Below are 20896 nucleotides of genomic sequence, written 5' to 3' on the forward strand. Positions count from 1 at the left end.
ACCCATGAGCATTCAGTGAATTGCCACTACTGAAAGTTTAGAGCCTGTGAATTTATTGTTATTCAATAAATTCCGACATTGTAGAGAGACACAAATATTTTTGGTCTTTGTTAAAGATATAGCTCACTCAGGACAAGTTACTTTCAGGAAATCTAGTACTGTAGATTTCACTCAGTTACACAGGCAATGGATTCTTTTTTTTCTTCTTTCTTTCTTTCTTTTTTTTCTTTTCTTTCTTTTTTTTTTTTTTTTTTTTAAGATCACCATCTCTTGCTACATTTGGTCAGTTCTATTTAGAATCCCTGAATTTAGAGAGAAGTTTTTGCCTCTTTGTGACCTAAGAATTTATAAGAACATTACTTACATTTGGCCCATAAGACATTTAATTCTACCTCTAAAGACACAGGAATACACTATAAAGAAAATGGTAGAATTTAATTGTGAACTGCATGACTGAATTGATAAACTCATCTTGACACAAAGATGACACAAGTCTAAATATGAATGATGATAACCATTTATATGGATTTATGGAAGAAAGAACCTATGAATGAATGGACAATCTACCATGAGTCATTATTAGAAATTTGTATCTAGGGAAGAAGGATTTGCATTTAAAAAATTTAAAATGTAGAGAAGATGATAATCTATCATGACATCATTAACATTTTCCATCTATAAACATATACTCCCAACTCAAGAAATATATAATTCTATATAACATTGTGCTTAATTGGATAAAAATAATTTCCAGAATGAGATGTCACTTAACAGTTTCCCAACAACATGGATCCCAGGCTCTACACCAAAATAAATTAAACACATATAAAATACAACTAATTTGGCTGTGGGAATCCTGACAGAATTGCAGATTTTACGTATTTAAGAATACTTCTTTCTGTTCCCCCCAAAATAAAGAAATTTCTAATGAAAATTAGTCTGAAATAATAACCAAACTTCCTTCACTGGGGCTTTTAAAATGCCCATGGCAGATAGTGACTTTTGAACTCAGCAAACTAGTTCTCAGCATCTCAACCAAACCCACCACTCTTGCCACAGTGTGCTGTAAGAGCAAAAACTGTGCTGGTCTAGCTCTGGCTCTGTCTGAGGCTATTTCCTGTGTCAATATGCCACAGCCACTCATCTTTCTCTAGCAGATATCAAATTCTGCCAAGAAACTTCTAGAGTCATTTGAATTATGGTCATGCTACATTTATATTTTGTTTTATTACGCTTTTTACTAAATATCTTCTATTTTGTCTTAAAAAAATGAAAACATCACCCTAGACTACTTGAAAACAAAAGCAAAACAAAAAGCGACAATTGTTCTTCAATCAGTATATTGCAAATAACAAAATCCCTTGGAGTATTTCATAATTTATACCTGCCCTGGCATTTGATATCACATTATCAATATACTTCATTGTTTATGTAACATCCTTAAGTCATTTTTCAATAAATTCTCCATGTTAAATAGTGCTGTTTTGCATTTATTCTCATCTCTTTCTATTGTGTATGTGTGTGTGTGTGTGTGTGCCAGATGAGTTTAAATATAAGTATGAAACAGTAAGAAATAAGGGAAGAGAAAAATCTGCACATATTTTTTCCTACAGGAATGACGTGTTTAAACAATGAACAAACAATGACTGTACTGTGTTTTCTTTTTTTCCTATCCATACACAAATCTGTGCATTCAGATAATCTCTAGCCATTAATAATATCCACATATAATTACATATAAGTCTGGGTTCATCCCAATAAGATTATTAAATTGATTGCCATGGGTACATTCTATGGGTCTCTGTTTTGACTGTTGCTGGTCTATACAAGATGGAAGGTATCAGATGGAATCTAAGCTTATGACACTAAACTCCTTTAATTATAGTTTTTGGCCTCTCTTAGAAGGGCCATATGCAGACAGAAGTGTTGTCCAAACCACATTCCATGTAGCTCCTCACAGTCCAGAGGCAAATTACTAACCATGGGTCACTTTAATCATGAGAAATATTTCTTGGCTTATACTTGACAAATATCACCTTATGGGATTACCAAAACTAGCCATTAGCATAAGCTGATGTAACAAGGGAAAGGATTTTATTCATTATTTCCCCTGGAAAACTCAGTAATAAAACAAATAATAAGATGACCCAGTATTTTATAATGAAGAGCTATTTATAAATGGTCACCAATATATAAAATGATATTCAACTGTACTAGATCTCAGGGAAATACACAGTGAAATCAACACACCTGCCAGAATCACTAAGGAAAGTGCATGATCTGTTGTTGAGAATGGGATTGTGGAGTTATCAAAGGCACCCTTTACTTTGGAAAACAGTTTTGTAGAAAACAGTTTTGTACAAAAGCTGAATAATTTTATACTCTATAAGCCTGCAATTTTATTTCTAGTATACACCCAACAAAATTGCATCTGTGTCGAAATAAAATGTTCTTCCAAGTAATGCATTCCCTCCTCCCTGAACTCTGTGAGAGGATTATATCCCTAGTCTCCCTTGCTGTTGTTCTCAAGCTATGGAATCTGTGGGACTGGCCTCATAGTAGACAGAGGGTACAAAGACAAAGTGTATTTCTCTATCCATTGACTTGCTTCTGGCAATAAAAATGATGCATATGTGAGTAGAGCCTTGAAATCACTTGTACTGTTTTTTAACACATGGAGGAGGAGATAGATTGACGAGGTTCTGGTCCAAGTTAGAAAAAAAAAACTTTGCTGGGTCAAATGGTGGTTCCATTCCCAGCTTTCCAAGAAATCTCCATACTGCTTTCCAAATTGGCTGCACCAATTTGCAGTCCCACCAGCAATGAACAAGAGTGCCCTTTTCCCTGCATCCTCTCCAGCACTTATTGTTGTTTGACTTTCTAATGGCTGCCAATCTTACTGGGGTGAGATGGTATCTTAGGGTAGTTTTGATTTGCATTTCTATGACTGCTAGCGATGGTGAGCATTTTTTCATGTACTTATTGATTGATTGTATGTCCTCCTCTGAGAAGTGTCTGTTCAGGTCCTTGGCCCATTTATTGATTGGGTTATTTGTTATCTTATTGTCTAATTTTTTGAGTTCTTTGTATATTCTGGTTATTAGGGCTCTATCAGAAGTGTGTGGAGTAAAGATTTGTTCCCAGGATGTAGGCTCCCTGTTTATCTCTCTTATTGTTTCTTTTGCTGAGAAAAAGAACCACCATTTGACCCAGCTATTCCCCTTCTCAGTCTATTCCCCAAAGACCTAATAAGAGCATGCTACAGGGACACTGCTACATCGATGTTCATAGCAGCACAATTCACGATAGCAAGATTGTGGAATCAGCCTAGATGCCCTTCAATAGATGAATGGATAAAAAAAATGTGGCATTTATACACAATGGAGTATTACTCTGCATTAAGAAATGACAAAATCATAGAATTTGGAGGGAAATGGATGGCATTAGAGCAGATTATGCTAAGTGAAGCTAGTCAATCTTTAAAAAATAAATACCAAATGACCCCTTTGATATAAGGGGAGTAAACAAGGACAGGGGAGGGACGAAAGTTTGAGAAGAAGATTTACATTAAACAGGGATGAGAGGTGGGAGGGAAAGGGAGTGAGAAGGGAAACCGCATGGAAATGGAAGGCGATCCTCAGGGTTATACAAAATGACATATAAGAGGAAAGGAGGGGTAAGACAAGATAATACAAATGGAAGAAATGATTTACAGTAGAAGGGGTAGAGAGAGAAAAGGGGAGGGGAGGGGAGGCGAGGGGGGATAGTAGAGAATAGGACAGACAGCAGAATACATCAGACACTAGAAAGGCAATATGTCAATCAATGGAAGGGTAACTGATGTGATACAACAATCTGTATACGGGGTAAAATTGGGAGTTCATAACCCACTTGAATCAAACTGTGAAATATGATGTATTAAGAACTATGTAATGTTTTGAACGACCAACAATAAAAAAAAAAAAACTTTGCATAGAACCAGCTTATGACTTTGTACCAAGCTTAGCCTATTCTGGTAAAACCACAGATAATGTATAAACCTATGAGGATAAAGCAAATGAAAACCATGCTAAAACCATGTTTTGTATTTATTTGTTATGAAATATTGTGAGACTATCAGATAGACACAAATATAAATTTACCAAGAACATGTAGAAAGTACATGTAGTGTTTAAAATTAGAAACAACTGAATACTCCATTGACAAATGGGTAAATAAATTGTTCTATATCATACAAGAGAACACTATTCAGCAATGAAAATGAACCCCTTTTTTATAAGGGGGAATTATGAATCTCAAATTCATAATACTAATTGATTAAAAACAGGTAAAATAGTACATGCTATATAAAAGCAAATATAAGGTGCACAGGCAGTAAAACACAAATACATGGTAAGAACAGGTAGGACAAATAATTCTTGGGATGGTGGTAAAGAGAATGTGGAAAGACTTTGAATCCTGCTAATGTTCCATTTATTGATCTTATTAAATGCTTTTAAGCAGTATGATAATTTTGTGAAAATTAATCTACTTCTACTCTTAGGAAATTGCAAATATTTTGGATTTCAATAAAATTATACTTTAAAATGTATAAAGGGCCTTTACTTTGTTCTTTCATTAGAAGCAATTCTCAGAAAACCTAAATCAGAGATACATGATCCCTAAGAAAATGGACAAGGGAATATATCATATTTATAGCATCAAATAGTCTTTCCTTTCATGTGCCCACAAACTAATTGTATGCCACATGAGTTTTTTTAGAGAAGTGCAACTTAAAATGTAATTTTCCTTAGCAAAATAATGAACATCTAGAATATGGCTTTCATATTATATGTTATGCCTTATTGCCTAAATACTAGTTATTGACAAATATTGAATGAGGAAGGTATCTTGAAAATGAGACAGAAGTTATTTTTTAAATGTACATACTAAATTTTCATTCATCTTGATATAATATTAGCTAATCTGTTATTACATGATGAATCAAAACATCAACAATTATTATGTGAAATAGGCCAAAACAATCTGGATTCTCAAAAGCCCCTATACGGATAGAAATATTCAATTCAAGTTCAGGAATTCTCTGTTCTTCAATCAAACCTTTGATTCCTAACACCACGTGTTCCTATGAACACTGATACAGTGGTCTGGGCTGTGGCTATGGTAGACAAGGATATGGCTGCTGCTGCCCATATTGCTGTGGCACATACTGATTCATGACGCTATCAAGAAACTTGAAGAAAGGGAGTTTATTTAGCTTGTAATTTTGGAGACATAGATGGAAGATCCCATTTATTTAGTCTCTGGTGAAGTCAATAGATTGTGGTACATTATGGTGAGCTTGTATGTAGAAGCAAGCATTTGAATATCAAACAGAAGCCAGAGAGAGAGAGAGAGAGAGAGAGACAGACAGACAGACAGACACTGGGGTCCCATAATCTCATCTGAGAAGAAGCCTACAATAACCCAAGGATATTTTACTAGGATCCACTTCTCAAATGTTTCACCTCCATGTAGAAAAAACCCTCTAATTACAATTGATCCTAAAGGGAAACTCAAACCTTTCCCAGTCAAGGTTCCAAGTGTATTGTTACAATTGAAAAACATATCACAGATTGTCTTCAAATTTATAAAACTTAATGTTTTACAATTTTATTATAATTTAAGGTTTAGTTGAATGTCTCATATATGAAAAGAGTTTGCTTCATTTTTATATAAACTTTCATTAACAACATTGCTTTTATTTTTCATTTACATTTCTTTCTATCTACTAGTATTGTCCACAATTTGTGTATGTCTATGATCTTTTTGATTGATTTAATTAAGATACATCTTACTTTTATTAAACAAACTTTTAAAAAAAACTTTTAAAGTATTTGAATATAGAAAATATTTTATTCAATGATATGATTACAGATCATTCTCACAAGATGTTTTCCAACCAGTATATTCAAAATTGAAAATGTGTATTCATTGTTTGACAAATTGTGAGATAAATATATCAAAATGTTTGTTTATTTCAAAATTATAATTCAATAATGTATTAAAAGTATTTTAATTTTCCTAGATAGAGTTATTATTTCTGTAATGAGCTTGCAAAATTGCAATGTCCTCATATTTTGAGAGTGGTTATAGAGGTATTAGAAGAACCTATAGTAAGTCAAGTGACATATGACATGAACTTCTACTTCACATTACTTTGAAAATAATTTGTAGAGTAAAGAATGTGTAAAAGTATGCAAGAATCATATTACAAAATGTAATCAGCATCCAGACTGAAAAATAGTGTTGATATTACCCTGAAACCCCTTTCTATGTCTTCAAGTCCAAGGTTGCCAATATCCTGCTTTCTAAATCAGTTTTGCTTATTTTTAAATCTTATGTAGTAAAAGCACAGAGTGTAGACCTGCTTATTTTGCTTAACTTGATATTTCTGAGAGTCAAACACAATAAAGTAGAATTTTTTCCTTCCTCATTTCTGTAGTGTTCCATGGTATAACTATAACAAATAACCAAATAACAACAGTTCTATTTTTTTCTTATTTATTACATTTCTTCTAGAAAATGTGTGTTTGTTTCTGTTGAGCAGGTAAGTAGACCCAAAATTGTTGGTATAGCATTACCTACATGTTTGCCTTCAATTGACACAAAGAGTTTCCAAAGGATTTATTCCACTTCACATCCTGCCTTTAATGATATTTCCAATTCCTCCTCATTGTTGCTAAAAATAACTGTATTCAGAGTTTAAAAATTTTTAATCATTCTAGTGGCTGCTCCCTTAGTTCCCATTTAGATGCAGTCACTTTATGAAGTGATTACTCACAAGTTCATATGTCGTTTAGTTGACTCACATACCCACTTACATTCACCCATGCAATAAATATTTTCTCTAATTCTGTGGCTTGCCTGTCTTCTATAAATTTTGATGAGCAGGTACTCTTAATTCACTATTTTTCAAATGTTTATAACATTTATTCTGTCCTATTTAAGTGTTTTTTTATCTATTCAAAGAAATTGAATATAACCTATTTTTACACAATTTTTTAAAATTTTCACCTAGAAATGTGCAACCATTTAAAGTTTTTTTCTTTTTTTATATAGTGTTTGATATTGCTGAAATATACGAATAATATTTTCAGCACCATTTATTAAAACTTTTATCATTGGCAAGGTTCTGACCTCACTCAAATATCTATCTCTGAGATAATCTATGGCAGACCCTCTTAGCATCTAACTTGGGAAATATACATGACACAAAAGATAGAAAGAGGAGAGAATGGTGCATAACAGGAAAGAAAATCCAGTAGTTTAGCTGTCTCTCAAACACATCATGATCCTATTTTTTACAGCACAATCTTTTACTTATACCTCAGTCTATGAAGAAAAGGCAACAAACACACCAGCTAGGAAATTTAACATATTCACCATAAAGAATACAGAGTGTAATAATGCTGCGAGAAAAATCCAGACTAGGACTGGGTTAGTAGCTCAGTGGTAGAGCGCTTGCCTTACATGCGTAAGGCACTGGGTTTGATCCTCAGCACCAAATAAAAATAAATAAAATAAATATATTGTGTCCATCTACAACTAAAAAAAATATTAATAAACAAAAAGAAAGGAAAGTACAGACCATGCATATATGGGAAATCACCTCTCTAGTAAGCATCTCTGACTCATATAGATGACTGACAGGCAGGTCTAGTACTGGGCCAATGGTTTACATGTTTTCTCTGCCATGATCATGCTATTCCCATGGAGCCATTGCATGAGAAAGGAAGATTCAGATCCAGAGAGCAGAGAGTTAGGAAGATCTCATAATTCAATGTGAACTGAGTCATAGTCAGTAATCCAGTCCCTGACAGAGCATTAAGATAACAGTATGGTGTATGAATTTAATAAATTGTATATTCATCCAGGAGTTTCATTTTAAATATTTAAAGGAAAATAAATACGTGGTAATTTGCAGAGTTCAGTGGTAAAATCACCTAGAAAAGGTAAGAATACTAAAATAATAAGAAATTGATGCTGGGGAAATATAACAGTGGCCCTCTTCATACTTTGAATATAGACCTTGTTGCTCTGCAGCTGTGACTTATTTTTAAAATTGACATCTTTCTTTCTTTTCCTCTCCCACTCCTCTTCCCTAATCTTTCCCCGTAATGAAGGATTCTAAGCTATGGAGTTTTTTTTTATGTCTAATAAACTACACATTCTAAAATTCTAAAGTGTCAATTAAGATAAACATGAGAGTAAATCCTGTTTGTGCATGGTTCCCCTTATCATGGAAGGCATATAAAAGGCCATGTGTAGATGGTAACATTCATGCTAAGGAAATTGTGAATTGCTCCTCAATTGAAACTTTCATACTAAACACCATGTGCTACTTGGGCAACTGATATGGTGGCCTGGGCTATGGCTATGATAGCTTGGGCTGTGGCTATGGAAGTCTGGACTGTAATGATGGTGGCCTGGACTATGGCTGTGGAGGTCTGGCCTGCGGCTTTGGTGGCTTGGGCTGTGGTTAAGAAGGTCTGGGCCATAGCTATGATGGCCTCGGCCATGGCTGTGGCTGTGACTGTGGTGGGCACAGATATGGTTGCTGCCATCTATCTTGCTGGATTCTATGATTCTACTGAGAAACTTCTGGAGCCACTCAGTCAGGAGAACTCTTCCTCCTATACTTTCAGACTGTTCTTTCACAAGTTCTCCTATAACCAAATTATTTCTCTTCCTCAAGAGTAAAAACAATGTACCCTAAGCTCTTTCACTTTCAGACTGAATACTTCAGAATTAGCATGATTCAGCCAGATTGACCAAAGTCTCATGAAACACCAAATATAAATATTTATAATTGATATTGTAATACTTCTCCATTCATTGTAGCTTATAGCTTTTAATTTACAGTATTTTTCAATAAACTTTCTTTATCCTTTCAAAACACTGCATTTATATTCATTTTCTCTGTCATTTATGTGTTTCCTTGAAGGGCACATGGAAGAAACAGAAATTATTGCAGAAACACTTCCTCTTAGAGCATTCAGATGGTCAGATGAGAGTTTAGAGTGGAGTTGTTTGTAAAATTTAGAGGGGACACTTCTCAGCAGCAGTGAAAACCACAAGGTTCAAATAGGTTCCCTCCCACATTGAACCTACTGAGCTCCAAGAAAGTGAAGAAATGTGATTTATAAAAGTCACTTCAGGTTTCTTTCTTCTAGATCTTTATATATATATATATATATATATTAGTTTATTCTAAACTATAATCACCCATATATATAGTCACAATTATTTGAGAATAATTTATTTATTTAAAACTAGATTAATGAATAATTTTGCTTTTAAAATACATTGAAAATACTAATACCAATTCTCTGATGTGCATATAAAAAACAAATTACTTGATAAATGCTCTGTACAATCCCCTTTCAGAGCCTAGGAAACCATAAAATAAAACATGATCCCAATATTGAGGCAAAACTCCTTTGGAAGTATCCCATTCCTAGAACTGCCATGTCCAAATGCCTATAAGGGACTGTGGCACTTACAGGAATGAGATACATGGAGGATTAAGCAAGATGTTAGGCCTAATAGAAGTTAGATGTCAGAGACAGTAGAAGGCTTGTCTAACTAAGCTTGTGGAGCTGTATACCAAGTTTGCAAAATCTCAGGTTAGTTTAATATCTGGAAATTCAGACAGTTCAATTCATAAAATTAATGGAAAAAGAAACAATCATACAAATATCTCAACACATGACAATAATATAGAAAGAGAGGCAAAGATGGAGATAGAACTAGTGATAGAAATGAGAAATGATATAATGTACAGCTACTGAAACACTACATTTTATGAAATTGGAGAGAAGAAGACACGTAAATTCTTTTGCAGGTCTTACACTTTTCTCTTCAAAATATTTCAACATAAATTATACAAAATATTTAAAAGGGAAAATACAAAAGCTAATGTGTACTAGCCAGTTCTGTCTAAATTGCTCATATAAAAATGCTTTCACATGACTCTGCCAGTCTTATTATTTACATCTGACTTGGCTAGGCCATCATCTTTATACATTATAGTTTTAAATGATGAATTGCATACCAAAATAGCACTATTGCCATATGTATGTACATATAAATGAATATATATATATATATATATATATACATAAAATTGTAATTTTTACATAGCACTGTACTTCTGTTTGATTGCAATTAGTTTCTTCCACATCACATTATTGTGATTTTGTGATTGCTCCACTATAGTTCAAAGAAAATGAGAGGAGCAAACCAGCCATGCCTCCTTACTGCTGATTCCTGCTGTCAATCTTGTGCAAAAAGTCCACAACAGAGATCCCTTGCCACTATCTCTGCACATGGGAATTAGGGCTTCCTTATTTTATCACTGATTCTTTTTGTAATTGTGTGCCCAACTTTTCCTTAGAAATCATGTCACCTTTTCTCACTAATTCCAAATCTGCTTCAACCCCTGCTCATACAGGAAACAGTGGGAAAATGGAAATTAATCTGAGGAAATAACATTCAAGTAACAAGACATAAAGAAACAGAAAAGTCAAATAGCAGATAGCAATTAAAGACAATAGTTCTGTCATTTAAAATTACATGCAAAGGAAACTCTATATTCAGATGTCTTCACTACAGAATTCTTTAGAAAACTGAATAAAAAAGTACTACCAATCATACCAGAACTCATCAACATAATTGGAAAAGGGCAAAACATACTAAAAAATAAAATAAAATTTTAACAAGGAAATTACAAGACAGGGAGTACATTCTGTTAATATAGTTATAAAATCTTAAACTATGTATTATCAACCAAGCCTTAAAAGCTACATTCCAATTTTGTAAAATTCCAGATTGGCTTAATGCATAGACATTCAGTCAGTGCAATCATAGCATTAATAAAAAAGGAAAAAAAAATATGTGAACTTCTCAATAGATTAAAACAAAACATGAGAAAGGCAGTATCCATTTGTCAACTTTTTGACATATAAAAATCATACATATTAATGAAGTACATATTAATGAAGTATATTGTGATATGTCAATGGATACATATAACATGCAATAATCAAATCAGGGTCATTAGCATTCCCTTCACTCTGCTGTTTTTTTTTTTATATATTTGGAAATTTCAAGCTTCTTTCTTGGAAAGTCTAAACTGGGAGTTGGAAAAGGCTTTGTTTAAAATTTTCTTTGGGCTCAGTGTAATACTTCATACATTAGTTTGCTGGGCATGGAGTCAGGAGGAAGGAAGAAGATGTGTGGGTGAGGATTAATATGGTTATCAATTCATAATATATATAATATTGTATATAATGTTGTTATCATTATTATCAATTCATAATATATATAATAGTTTATTTTAAACTATAATCACCCTTTGCTGTATGGAAAACCAGAATTTGTTCATTCTGTGTTGTTGAACCCTATTTCTATTCTACCTCCATTTCCTCTCTTCCTCCCCACTCTCCTTTTCAGCCTCTAGTAATCAATAGTCTACATTCAGATACACACCCACCTCTTTTATTAAAACTTCTATACGTGAGAAAACATGCAGTATTTGTCTTTCTTGGTCTGGCTTCTTTCACATCACCTAATGTCTCCCATTCCCATCCGCTTTGTTGGAAATGACAGAACTTTATTATTTTTATAGCTGAATAATCTTCCATCATGTTTGTATATGTACCATATTTTTTAATCCACTCATATCTCAATGGCTCTCTAGGTTGATTACCTATCTTAAATATTGTGAATAATGCTGCAATAAACTTGGGAATGCAAGTATTTCTTTGGTATGCTGATCCCATTTCCTCTGGATACATATCCAACAATGAGATAGCTGGATTATGTGTCAGGTCTATTTTTAGTTGTTTGAAGAACATCCATTCTTATTCTCCATAAAGGCTAAAATAATTTACATTCCATCCATTCTCTCAACAACCTCACCAGTATTTGTTTAGTTGTGGGGTTTTTTCTTTTTGTTTTTCTTGTTGTTGTTTTTTGTTTGTTTTAATAGCAGTTACTATAGCTGGGGTACAATGATATCATTGTGGTTTTGATTTTCAATTTTCAGATGGCCAATGATATTGAGAACCTTTTCATGTCTCTGTTGTCCATTGTATTTCTCTTTTTTAGCAATGTCTGTTTGAACCATTTGCCTATTTTTAATTGGATTATTATTTTTTATTCAGTTCTTCTAGTTCCTTATATATGCTAGATGTTAATCCTTTGACAGGTGAATAATTTCCATGTATTTTTTTCCATTCTGTAGGATTCTTCATTTCGTTGATTATTTTCTTTCAAGGGAATACATTCTTTGTTTGATATAATTCTAGTTATCTGTTCTTGCTTCTCTTTATTAATTTGGGCTCATTTGTGATTTTTTTAAATCAGTTAAGTAGAACTAGAAAATAATCTCCTCACTTCAATAAGTGGTACCTATATAAAATTTATAGTTTTTACATCACACTTATGTTAAAGATCAAGGATGTTCTTAGTCAAGAAAAAGATAAGCATGACTACAAGTCAACTTTCATTCATTTTGTACCACAAGTCCTAGTAAACAAAAACATAAATAAATGCCAACATCAATATATAGCAAGAATAATAGGAATGAAATACAGACATGACAGTATTAATAATTATATTATCTATGTGCTAAATAGGTAGTCCTGGTTCAAAAATAAGTACTTAGACCATCAGAAAGAAGAGAGATTTTATAAGCAGATTCAGACATATGTGGCAATCATATTTATACTACAAAGCTATCAATCCAGTACTGAAGATGAAAATATTGATTCAACAACAATTAAAGTTGGATTACTTAGATAAACATATAAGAAAGACTTCACTAATAACCAATCAAGATAAATGCTGCTATGAATTTGTTAATGTGAAGTGAGAGATGATATCTTCTAAAGGATATAAAGAGTACTAGTTTTGAAAGAATATATTATGAAATTGGATTTCCTCAAAATTAAGGATTTTTGTTTCTGAAAAACTAAAAAGCCACTAATGGGGAGAAGATATCTAGAATGTACATCTAAAAATGGTTTGTAGCAAAAATAAATAAATACATCTACAAATCACTGGAAATAAAGAAAGAAAACACAGATTCAAAATGACCAGAAACTTGCACAAGGGTTTTACAACAAATGAAACAAGGTACAGTCAACCTTTTTTTAAAGTAAGGAAACGCAAATTATAGCCACAAAGAAGCAGGATTGCATACCTCTTAGAATCACTAATGTTAGAAACTGAAAACACCAAGAAATTTTGAGAAATATCAGAGCCTCGATCTTGCCAACATTCCTTTTGGGCTTGTCATTGTTATAATACCAGTGGCAACTCTGTTTTTAGGTCAGCACCGAAAAATGCTAAGTATACACACAGTAAAACTCAGAAATTCATCCTAAAGAAATCTTCCCTTTGTGAAGTCCAGTTTTCTTTTTCCTTCCACATAAACATTAATTCACAAACAAACTCTAACACTGCCTTTTGAGAAATTGAAGCTATTTTCAGAAAACAAGTCAACATATACAGAATAGGAAAATAGATTATATGCTTTATGTTATATCAGGTAATTTGGACACATTGTTTTAATTAAATAAATGTGGACAAAATAGACAATAAATATAGACAAACAGCTAGACATAATGGTGCAGGCCTGTAATCCCAGTTGAGACAGGAAGATAAAAAGTTCAAGGCCAGCCTCAGCAATTTGGTGAAGCCCTAAACAACTTAGTGATACCCTGTCCAAAATTTAAAAATTAAAAGTACCAGAGACATGGCACAGTGATAAATTGCCCCTGGGTAAAATTTCTAGTAACCCCTCTCACTGACTAAAAAAATAATAATAATAGGAAAACAAAGGACTATAAAAACACATGTAGAAGTCTTTCTGACATAAAACCAAAGTGAACTTTATAATGGGGATGTCACTTTGTCTGGTGAAGCAGAGACTCAAGATGACATCCAGTGCTTCCAATGTCTTCAAAATCACAATCATGTCCTTCTTCCTGGTGGAAGCTTGCTTGTAAGTCACTTCTAGAAATGTAATACTTGGGCTCGAATTCTTCATGCTACTTGAGAATAGGGATAGAATGATAAACTGAGAATGGAACTGAAGTTAATCACACAGAGTAATTGTTTTTCAAAATAAATGGGGAATGTCTTATAGAATCATGTCATTTAAATTTGAAATGCTTGGTATTATAGCAAAGTAATTTTACTTATGAAGGACTCTCTTTTCCTAACTAAACAAAAAATTCAGTAATTTTTCTTACGGGAACTATTTAAATTATGTGACAGCCAACACTGTGGTTTACCCCACCCATTCCTGACTGTGTATAAAAGGTTCTGTGCCTAAGGAAGATGACATTTCAAGCAAGAAGACTAATTCTCTATTCTTCTATTGAACTCCCACTCTGACACCATGTGCTACTACAGCAACTACTATGGCGGCCTGGGCTGTGGCTATGCTGGTCTGGGCTATGGCTATGGTGGCCTGGGCTATGGCTGTGGCTATGGCTGGGGCAGATATAGATATGGCTGTTGTCGCCCATCTTATTGGTCATATGGATTCTACTGAGAAACTTCCAGAACCACTCAGTCAGTAGAACTCTTCCTCCTATGCTTCCTCACTATCTTTCCAAGATTCTTTTAATAGATTAATTTATTTCTCTTTCCCAAGCATAAAATTATTATCTTAGACGATTCCACCTTCTGAAGGAGCATTTCAGATTCAGCTTGCTTCAACCTGAACAACCAAAGTTGCATGTAACATCTCCCCATTTGTAAAAATGTTCATATTTGATATTGCTGTTTTATCACTTATTTAGCTTCCGCAGTCTGGCTGGGCACAAAATCATCGAGCCACCACAAAGCCTTGTAGATTCAAACAGCAACTCTTTATTCCGGAGCTCTCACCCACACTCTACACACACTTCCCGGGAACACCTTGCCTCTACCGGGTCCACGCGCCAATTCTCCCAGAATCCCAGCAGGATCCACCCTAAACCCTGGAGCCACCCTGATCCCTGAGCAGGGTCACCTTTCAACCCAAAATGCCATGCATCATTCCTACTTGGCTATGGCTCTCAGCATTTAGCCTACCAGATTATATGTGAAAAATATGTTTTCTTTTCAATAAATTTTGTCTTTCACTGCAAAATTCTCTGTGTTTATATTCATTATTTTTCTCTCATTTGTGTTTGCATGATGGAGTGAGCATAGTTCACTTAAGAACTTGTGGACTAAACCAGGATCTTTATTGACGTACATTGCCACATCTAGAGAGTCTGGATGGTCAGAGGTTAATATTATGTCAGATTGTATTGTGCACCAGTTTAAGAGAGAATACTCCACTCAGCAGGAGTGTAAGGTGCAGGGCTCAGGTTTTACTATCCTTTGTTCAACTCTAAGAAGAGTGATCATGTATGATATATGTAGATCACTCTATTTGGCCAGATCATCTTCATATAAAATTATAGTGCTGAGCAAGATTAGTTTTACAATATTTTTAACAATATTGTTATCAATTCACACATGCACATACAGAAATCAAACTGCGTGAGGGATGTTCTATGTGTGCCCTCTACTGAGCAAGTCTTCTCACAATTTGAATTCTTATTGCACTCTCCATGATCCTCACCCACACATCTTCTTCCTTCCTCCTGACTCCATGTCCAGCAAACTAATATATGAAGTGTTACACTGAACCCAAAGAAAATTTTAAGCAAAGCCTTTTCCAACTCCCAGTTTAGACTTTCCATGAACACACATTTTTTTCTATCTGCACCTATGTTCTTATCCAAAGGAGAGGAGGATGAAAAGTGTCTCATTCCTTCCACTGCTGTGCAAAAATAATCTGGATTAGCCAGATGTAGTGCTACATGTCTGTAATCCCAAAATCTGCAGAGGATGAGACAGGAGGATCACAAGTTGGAGGTCAACCTCAGCAACTTAGCAAGACCTTTAGCAATTTAATGAGACTTCAACTCAAATTTAAAATAAGTAAATAAATAAAAACAAAAAAGGACTGGTGATATAGCTTATTTATATAGAGACAATCCCCAGTACCTGTGTATGTGTGTATGTGTGTGTGTGTATATTTTTTAATATATATATATATATATATATATATATATATATATATATATTCTGCATCTAGTTCAGGCAATCATAGACAACAGGTGACTTCAATGAATGAGGCATAATTGTGTTTGGAGGAGCCACAATCCTACAATTAGTACATCAAAAACATAAACATACCTGTATGCTACCTGCCTTGTGGACAGAGACATTTATAGCATTGTGATACAGACATATGTAAGTCAGGTGGTAAAGGTGGTAGAAGAAAAAAAGAAAGAAAGGAGAGAGAGAGAAACAAGGAGACAAAGATGGGAAGCAGAGCAATGTTTTAAATGTAGATATACTGAAGTGTTAACATTGAGGAATGTGAGGACAGAACAGAAAATCACTGTACTGGTCTTGGATTTTTCTCTTTGAAATATGCAACCATTTTAACCAAAAATAGCTAAAGACTTTTTTGAGGCTGAGACAGGAGGATCATGAGTTCAAAGCCAGCCTCAGCAATGGCGAGGCACTAAGCAACTTAGTGAGACCCTGTCTCTAAATAAAATACAAAATAGGGCTGGGGATGTGGCTCAGTGGTCGAGCTCCCCTGAGTTCAATCCCTGGTACATCCCACTCCCCCTCAAAAAAAAAAGTCGAAGTCTAACGTCTGTTCACTAGTTTTTTTCTAAACTTCTCATAAAAAATCATTCAATGTGATTCTGAGTCTCTTCTATTGTATGAATCTGACCTTGCTACATTTTTATCCTCTTGTACTAAGGTTTTATAAACAATCTGTTGCCTACTAAAGCTGTACTATTTCCATATGTATACCATTGGCAATTTCCTGGTGACATTGCTCCTGTGTGATTGTACTTCACTCCTTCCCCATCACATTCTTCTGATTGCTTCCCTACAGTTTAAGGAAGAGGACAGGAAAAAAAAAAAAAAAAAAAAAAAAAACTTGCTGTGCATCCTCTTTGCTGACCCAGTGGTTCAGTCTGTCAATGTTGTGGAAATGTTCTCCAGAACCAGCCTTGGTCACCTTCTCTGTGCACCTGGGCCAGAGCTTCCCTCCTACAACCCTGATTCTTATACTTGTGGTTCTAGATTTAAATTTTCCTTTGGAATCACAATGTTTTCTGTTGCCACTGATTCCAGATTTCCTTTCCCCTCTCTTCACACAAGGAACAAAAATGGAATTTCACCTGAGGAAATATCTTTTTAATATCCAGAAGTCAGGAAATTGAAATATCCTGATATCTGTTCAAGAAAATGAACCTGTCCTTAAAAATTTTACATAAAGGGAGTTCCCAGTATAGATGTGGCACTAAGAAATTTCTTAAGCCACTTGAAAAAAAAAGCACTCCCAATCACAAAAATGCAATTCCACAGAAAGGGAAAGTGACAAAACTAATAAGAAAATCAAAATCTAGTAAGGACATTTCAAAAAAAGGAAGGTATTTTGTGAATACCTTAAAAATCTGAAATAATATACCATCAATCCAAATCTCTTGAACAATACCACAAGTTTGCAAAATCCCAGATTGGTGTAACATCTGGAAACTCAGTCAGTCCAACTTACTATATTAACAACAACAAAAAAAGAAAGTTTCAGGACTATCTCAATAGAGTAAGATAAAATATAATATTTCATAGTTATTCATGAATTTTTAAAAAATTTGTAATGAAGGACTAGGAAATAACTTCCCTGATTTGAAAAATGGTATTTGCATAAAATCTGCAGCTTCTGTATCATATTTAATGCTAAAATACAAGAAAATTACTCCCTGAGTTAGAAACAAGCATGGTTATTATCACAACATTCATTCAACTTTGTACCACAGGTCTTAGCTCACTATCTAATAATTAGCTCACAAATTAATAATTAATTAATTAAAGAAAAGGAGACCAGAAAAGAGAATACAGACTTGCCATTATTAACAAATCCCAAATCATGAAAAAGTGCTCTTTTTTCATGAGTAAGTACATCAACCAACAGAAAGAGGAGGAATTCTATAGATAGGTTCAATTATATAGAGAAACCAGACTTATACTACTAAAATAATTATTGCATAAGAGAAGATAAAAAGATTGACTTAACAATAAATACTGCTAGATTCGATAGCCATATAAAGAAGTAAATCTGGACTTAATATATTGCACCAAGATTGACAATAAACGGTATTAGATTAATTGGATAAAAACATAAACAAAATCAATTTTGTCACATCATGCACCAAAATATAAGATTTTCTTATTAATGGAAGTGGACGACAATTTCTTAAATAGGTATAAAGAGTCATGCCCATAAAAACTGATAAATAGGATTTCCTTAAGAGTTTAGTTTTTCACAGAGTTTAAAACTTCACAACATGGAAAGGCTATTTATAATACAAGTATTTGTACCAAAATTAGATAAAAATGCCTACAAAGCATTAGAGAAAGATACAAAACACAATTAAAAGTGGACAAAAACTTCAACAATCATTTCACAGCAAACAGAAACAGAAGGTGGCCAGGCTCATTAGAGCAAGAAAATGCAAATTATAATCACAATGAAATAGCACTACATACCCATCAGAAAGGCTAAAATTAGCGACTGAAAATATCAAGTAATTTTGAGAAGGCTCAGACCTGGACCTTGGCAGAATTCCTGGGGGCATGTGATTGACACAAGTCCTATTAAACTTACGTCAGCACCTAAAAATGCTAAAAATGAATGCACCCCAAAACTCAGAAAATCCATTCTAAAGAAATGATCACTTGGTCCGGTCCAGTTTGTAATTTTATGTAAACATAAAATTCTTAGCTGCCACTTGAGATACTGAAGATATTTGTGGAAAATGGCAAAGACAAACCAACTAAAAAGATCTTGGAGAAACTACTGTATGGCTGATGTCACATTAAAATAATCAGGACCCAATATTTTAAATAATAAATATAAGTTAACACAACAAAATAAGGGAAAAAAATGTCTTTAAAACACATGACTTGAAGGAGGTTATTCTGAATAAAAAAAAAAAAAAACAGAGTAAGCTTGGTAATTAGGCCTTCACTATTTGTTTGAAGTGAAGGCATCATAGGACTTCTCATGCTTTAAATATTTTTGAAATATCATGCAAGTTTGTCTTGATGGAATTTCATGCAGAAAGTTCTTCAGAAAGTCACATGGGAAATTGTAGTTCATAGGTTTGGATATCTAATGTTATTTGGTATAAAAAAGAGGATTATAAACTGATAATCAACCTAAAAGTCATTATACACAGAGTATTTCCTTATGCAATGGAAGAAAAAGATTTTATTTTATTGAATAAAAATTACGCAACTTAACTCTGAGATACTCAATATAATAGCAAAGCAATCTTACATGTGAGGAACTCTCCAAAGTAAACCAAAGACTCAGCAAATTCTTCTAGTGGATATTATGCTAAATTATGGAGCCAGCAATGCCTGTGGTTTGACCTACCTACCTCTGGGTTTGTATAAAAGGCTCCATGGCTCGGGGAGAAGACATTTCAGCCAAGAAGAATAATTCTCTATTCCTCAACTGAAATCCCATTCCTGACACCATGTGCTACTACAGCAACTACTACGGAAACCTGGGCTATGGCTATGGTGGCCTGGGCTATGGCTGGGGTGGATATGGATTTGGCTGCTGCCGTCCATCCTGCTGTGGCAGATACTGGTCCTATGGATTCTATTAAGATACTTCTGGAACCACTTATCCAGTAGAAGTCTTCCTTGTATAGTTTCTGAATATCCTTCATTTGTTCTTCTTAAATGTTATTTGTTTCCTAACAGTGAAAAATTTTATCCTAATCATCAGTTTAAATACTTCAGTTTCAGCATGCTTCAAGTTGACAGCAAAGTCCCATAGAATGCTTCAAAATTCATAATTATTATCGATACTGTATTACTTCTCATTAATTATAGCTTAACATGATCTGAATAATTGATGTGAATAACTTTTGTGTCTTTTTCAATAAACTTTTCTGTCATTACAAAAGATTTTCATTCATATTTATTTTCCTCTGTCATTTATGTGTTATATTATGTAGTGTATTTCACTTGGGAGTAGTTGAATGAAACTGGCATCTTCCCACAAATACATGCACACATTTAGAGCATCTGGATGGTGAGATGATTGTATAAAATGGTATCATGGTTCACATAATGGGGTAACTGCATTCACCAGAAGTGTAAAGTGCAAGGCTCACATAAATCCATCTTCCATTCAGCCTTTCCATCACTGTGTGAAAATTGAGACTATGATGGATATAGATCACTGTATTTGATCAATACTCCTTCAGTTAAAACTAGATTAATGAATTCAATTGCTTATCAGTACTTGCTAAAGGTTAAGTAGTGTACATACATAAACAGATGTCTTGTGGGATGCTTTGCTCGTATCTCTTCACAGGCAGACTTCATATGGTGCAACTTCTTCCTGCACCACTCATCTTGCCTACCAAGAATCTTGCTCTCTCTAGCTGACTGAATGGGAAATCACACCTAAAATATTTCCTTTGATCTTGAAGAAAACATTAAGCAGGGCCTCCTCTAACTGCTGAATTAGACTTCCATGAGTACAAATGTATCTCTATCCACACAATGAGCCTCTGCTTTCTTCGAGAGCAAAGGAACATGAAAAATGGCTCCTGGCTCTCTGCTCCTGCTGGGATACATCCACAGCAAGCCCAGGGCATCCCGAAGGTAAAGGATTACCTCCAACGAATGAGGCAGCATCTTGTTTAGAGCAGCCCTGGTACTATATCTTTGTTGTCAAATTTCCACCTCAGGG

The 20896-nt window shown here is 34.1% G+C and overlaps 1 protein-coding gene across 2 annotated transcripts; it reads left to right on the forward strand.

Annotated features, from left to right (window-relative positions):
* The first annotated feature begins 14452 nt into the window (after positions 1-14452).
* Positions 14453-19799, forward strand: LOC113186142 (keratin-associated protein 20-1-like). 2 transcript variants are annotated; one of them, XM_026393508.1, is made up of 2 exons: positions 14453-14550; positions 19724-19799. In XM_026393508.1, the coding sequence occupies exons 1-2, from the start codon at positions 14453-14455 to the stop codon at positions 19797-19799; spliced, it is 174 nt and encodes a 57-aa protein (XP_026249293.1). The 2 variants fall into 2 exon arrangements, with proteins under 2 accessions (XP_026249293.1, XP_077651168.1); XM_077795042.1 differs by having other exon boundaries at positions 14453-14547.
* Positions 19800-20896: the final 1097 nt, after the last annotated feature.

This window comes from Urocitellus parryii, chromosome 2 (genome assembly GCF_045843805.1).
Source record: "Urocitellus parryii isolate mUroPar1 chromosome 2, mUroPar1.hap1, whole genome shotgun sequence".
Lineage (NCBI taxonomy): Eukaryota > Metazoa > Chordata > Mammalia > Rodentia > Sciuridae > Urocitellus > Urocitellus parryii.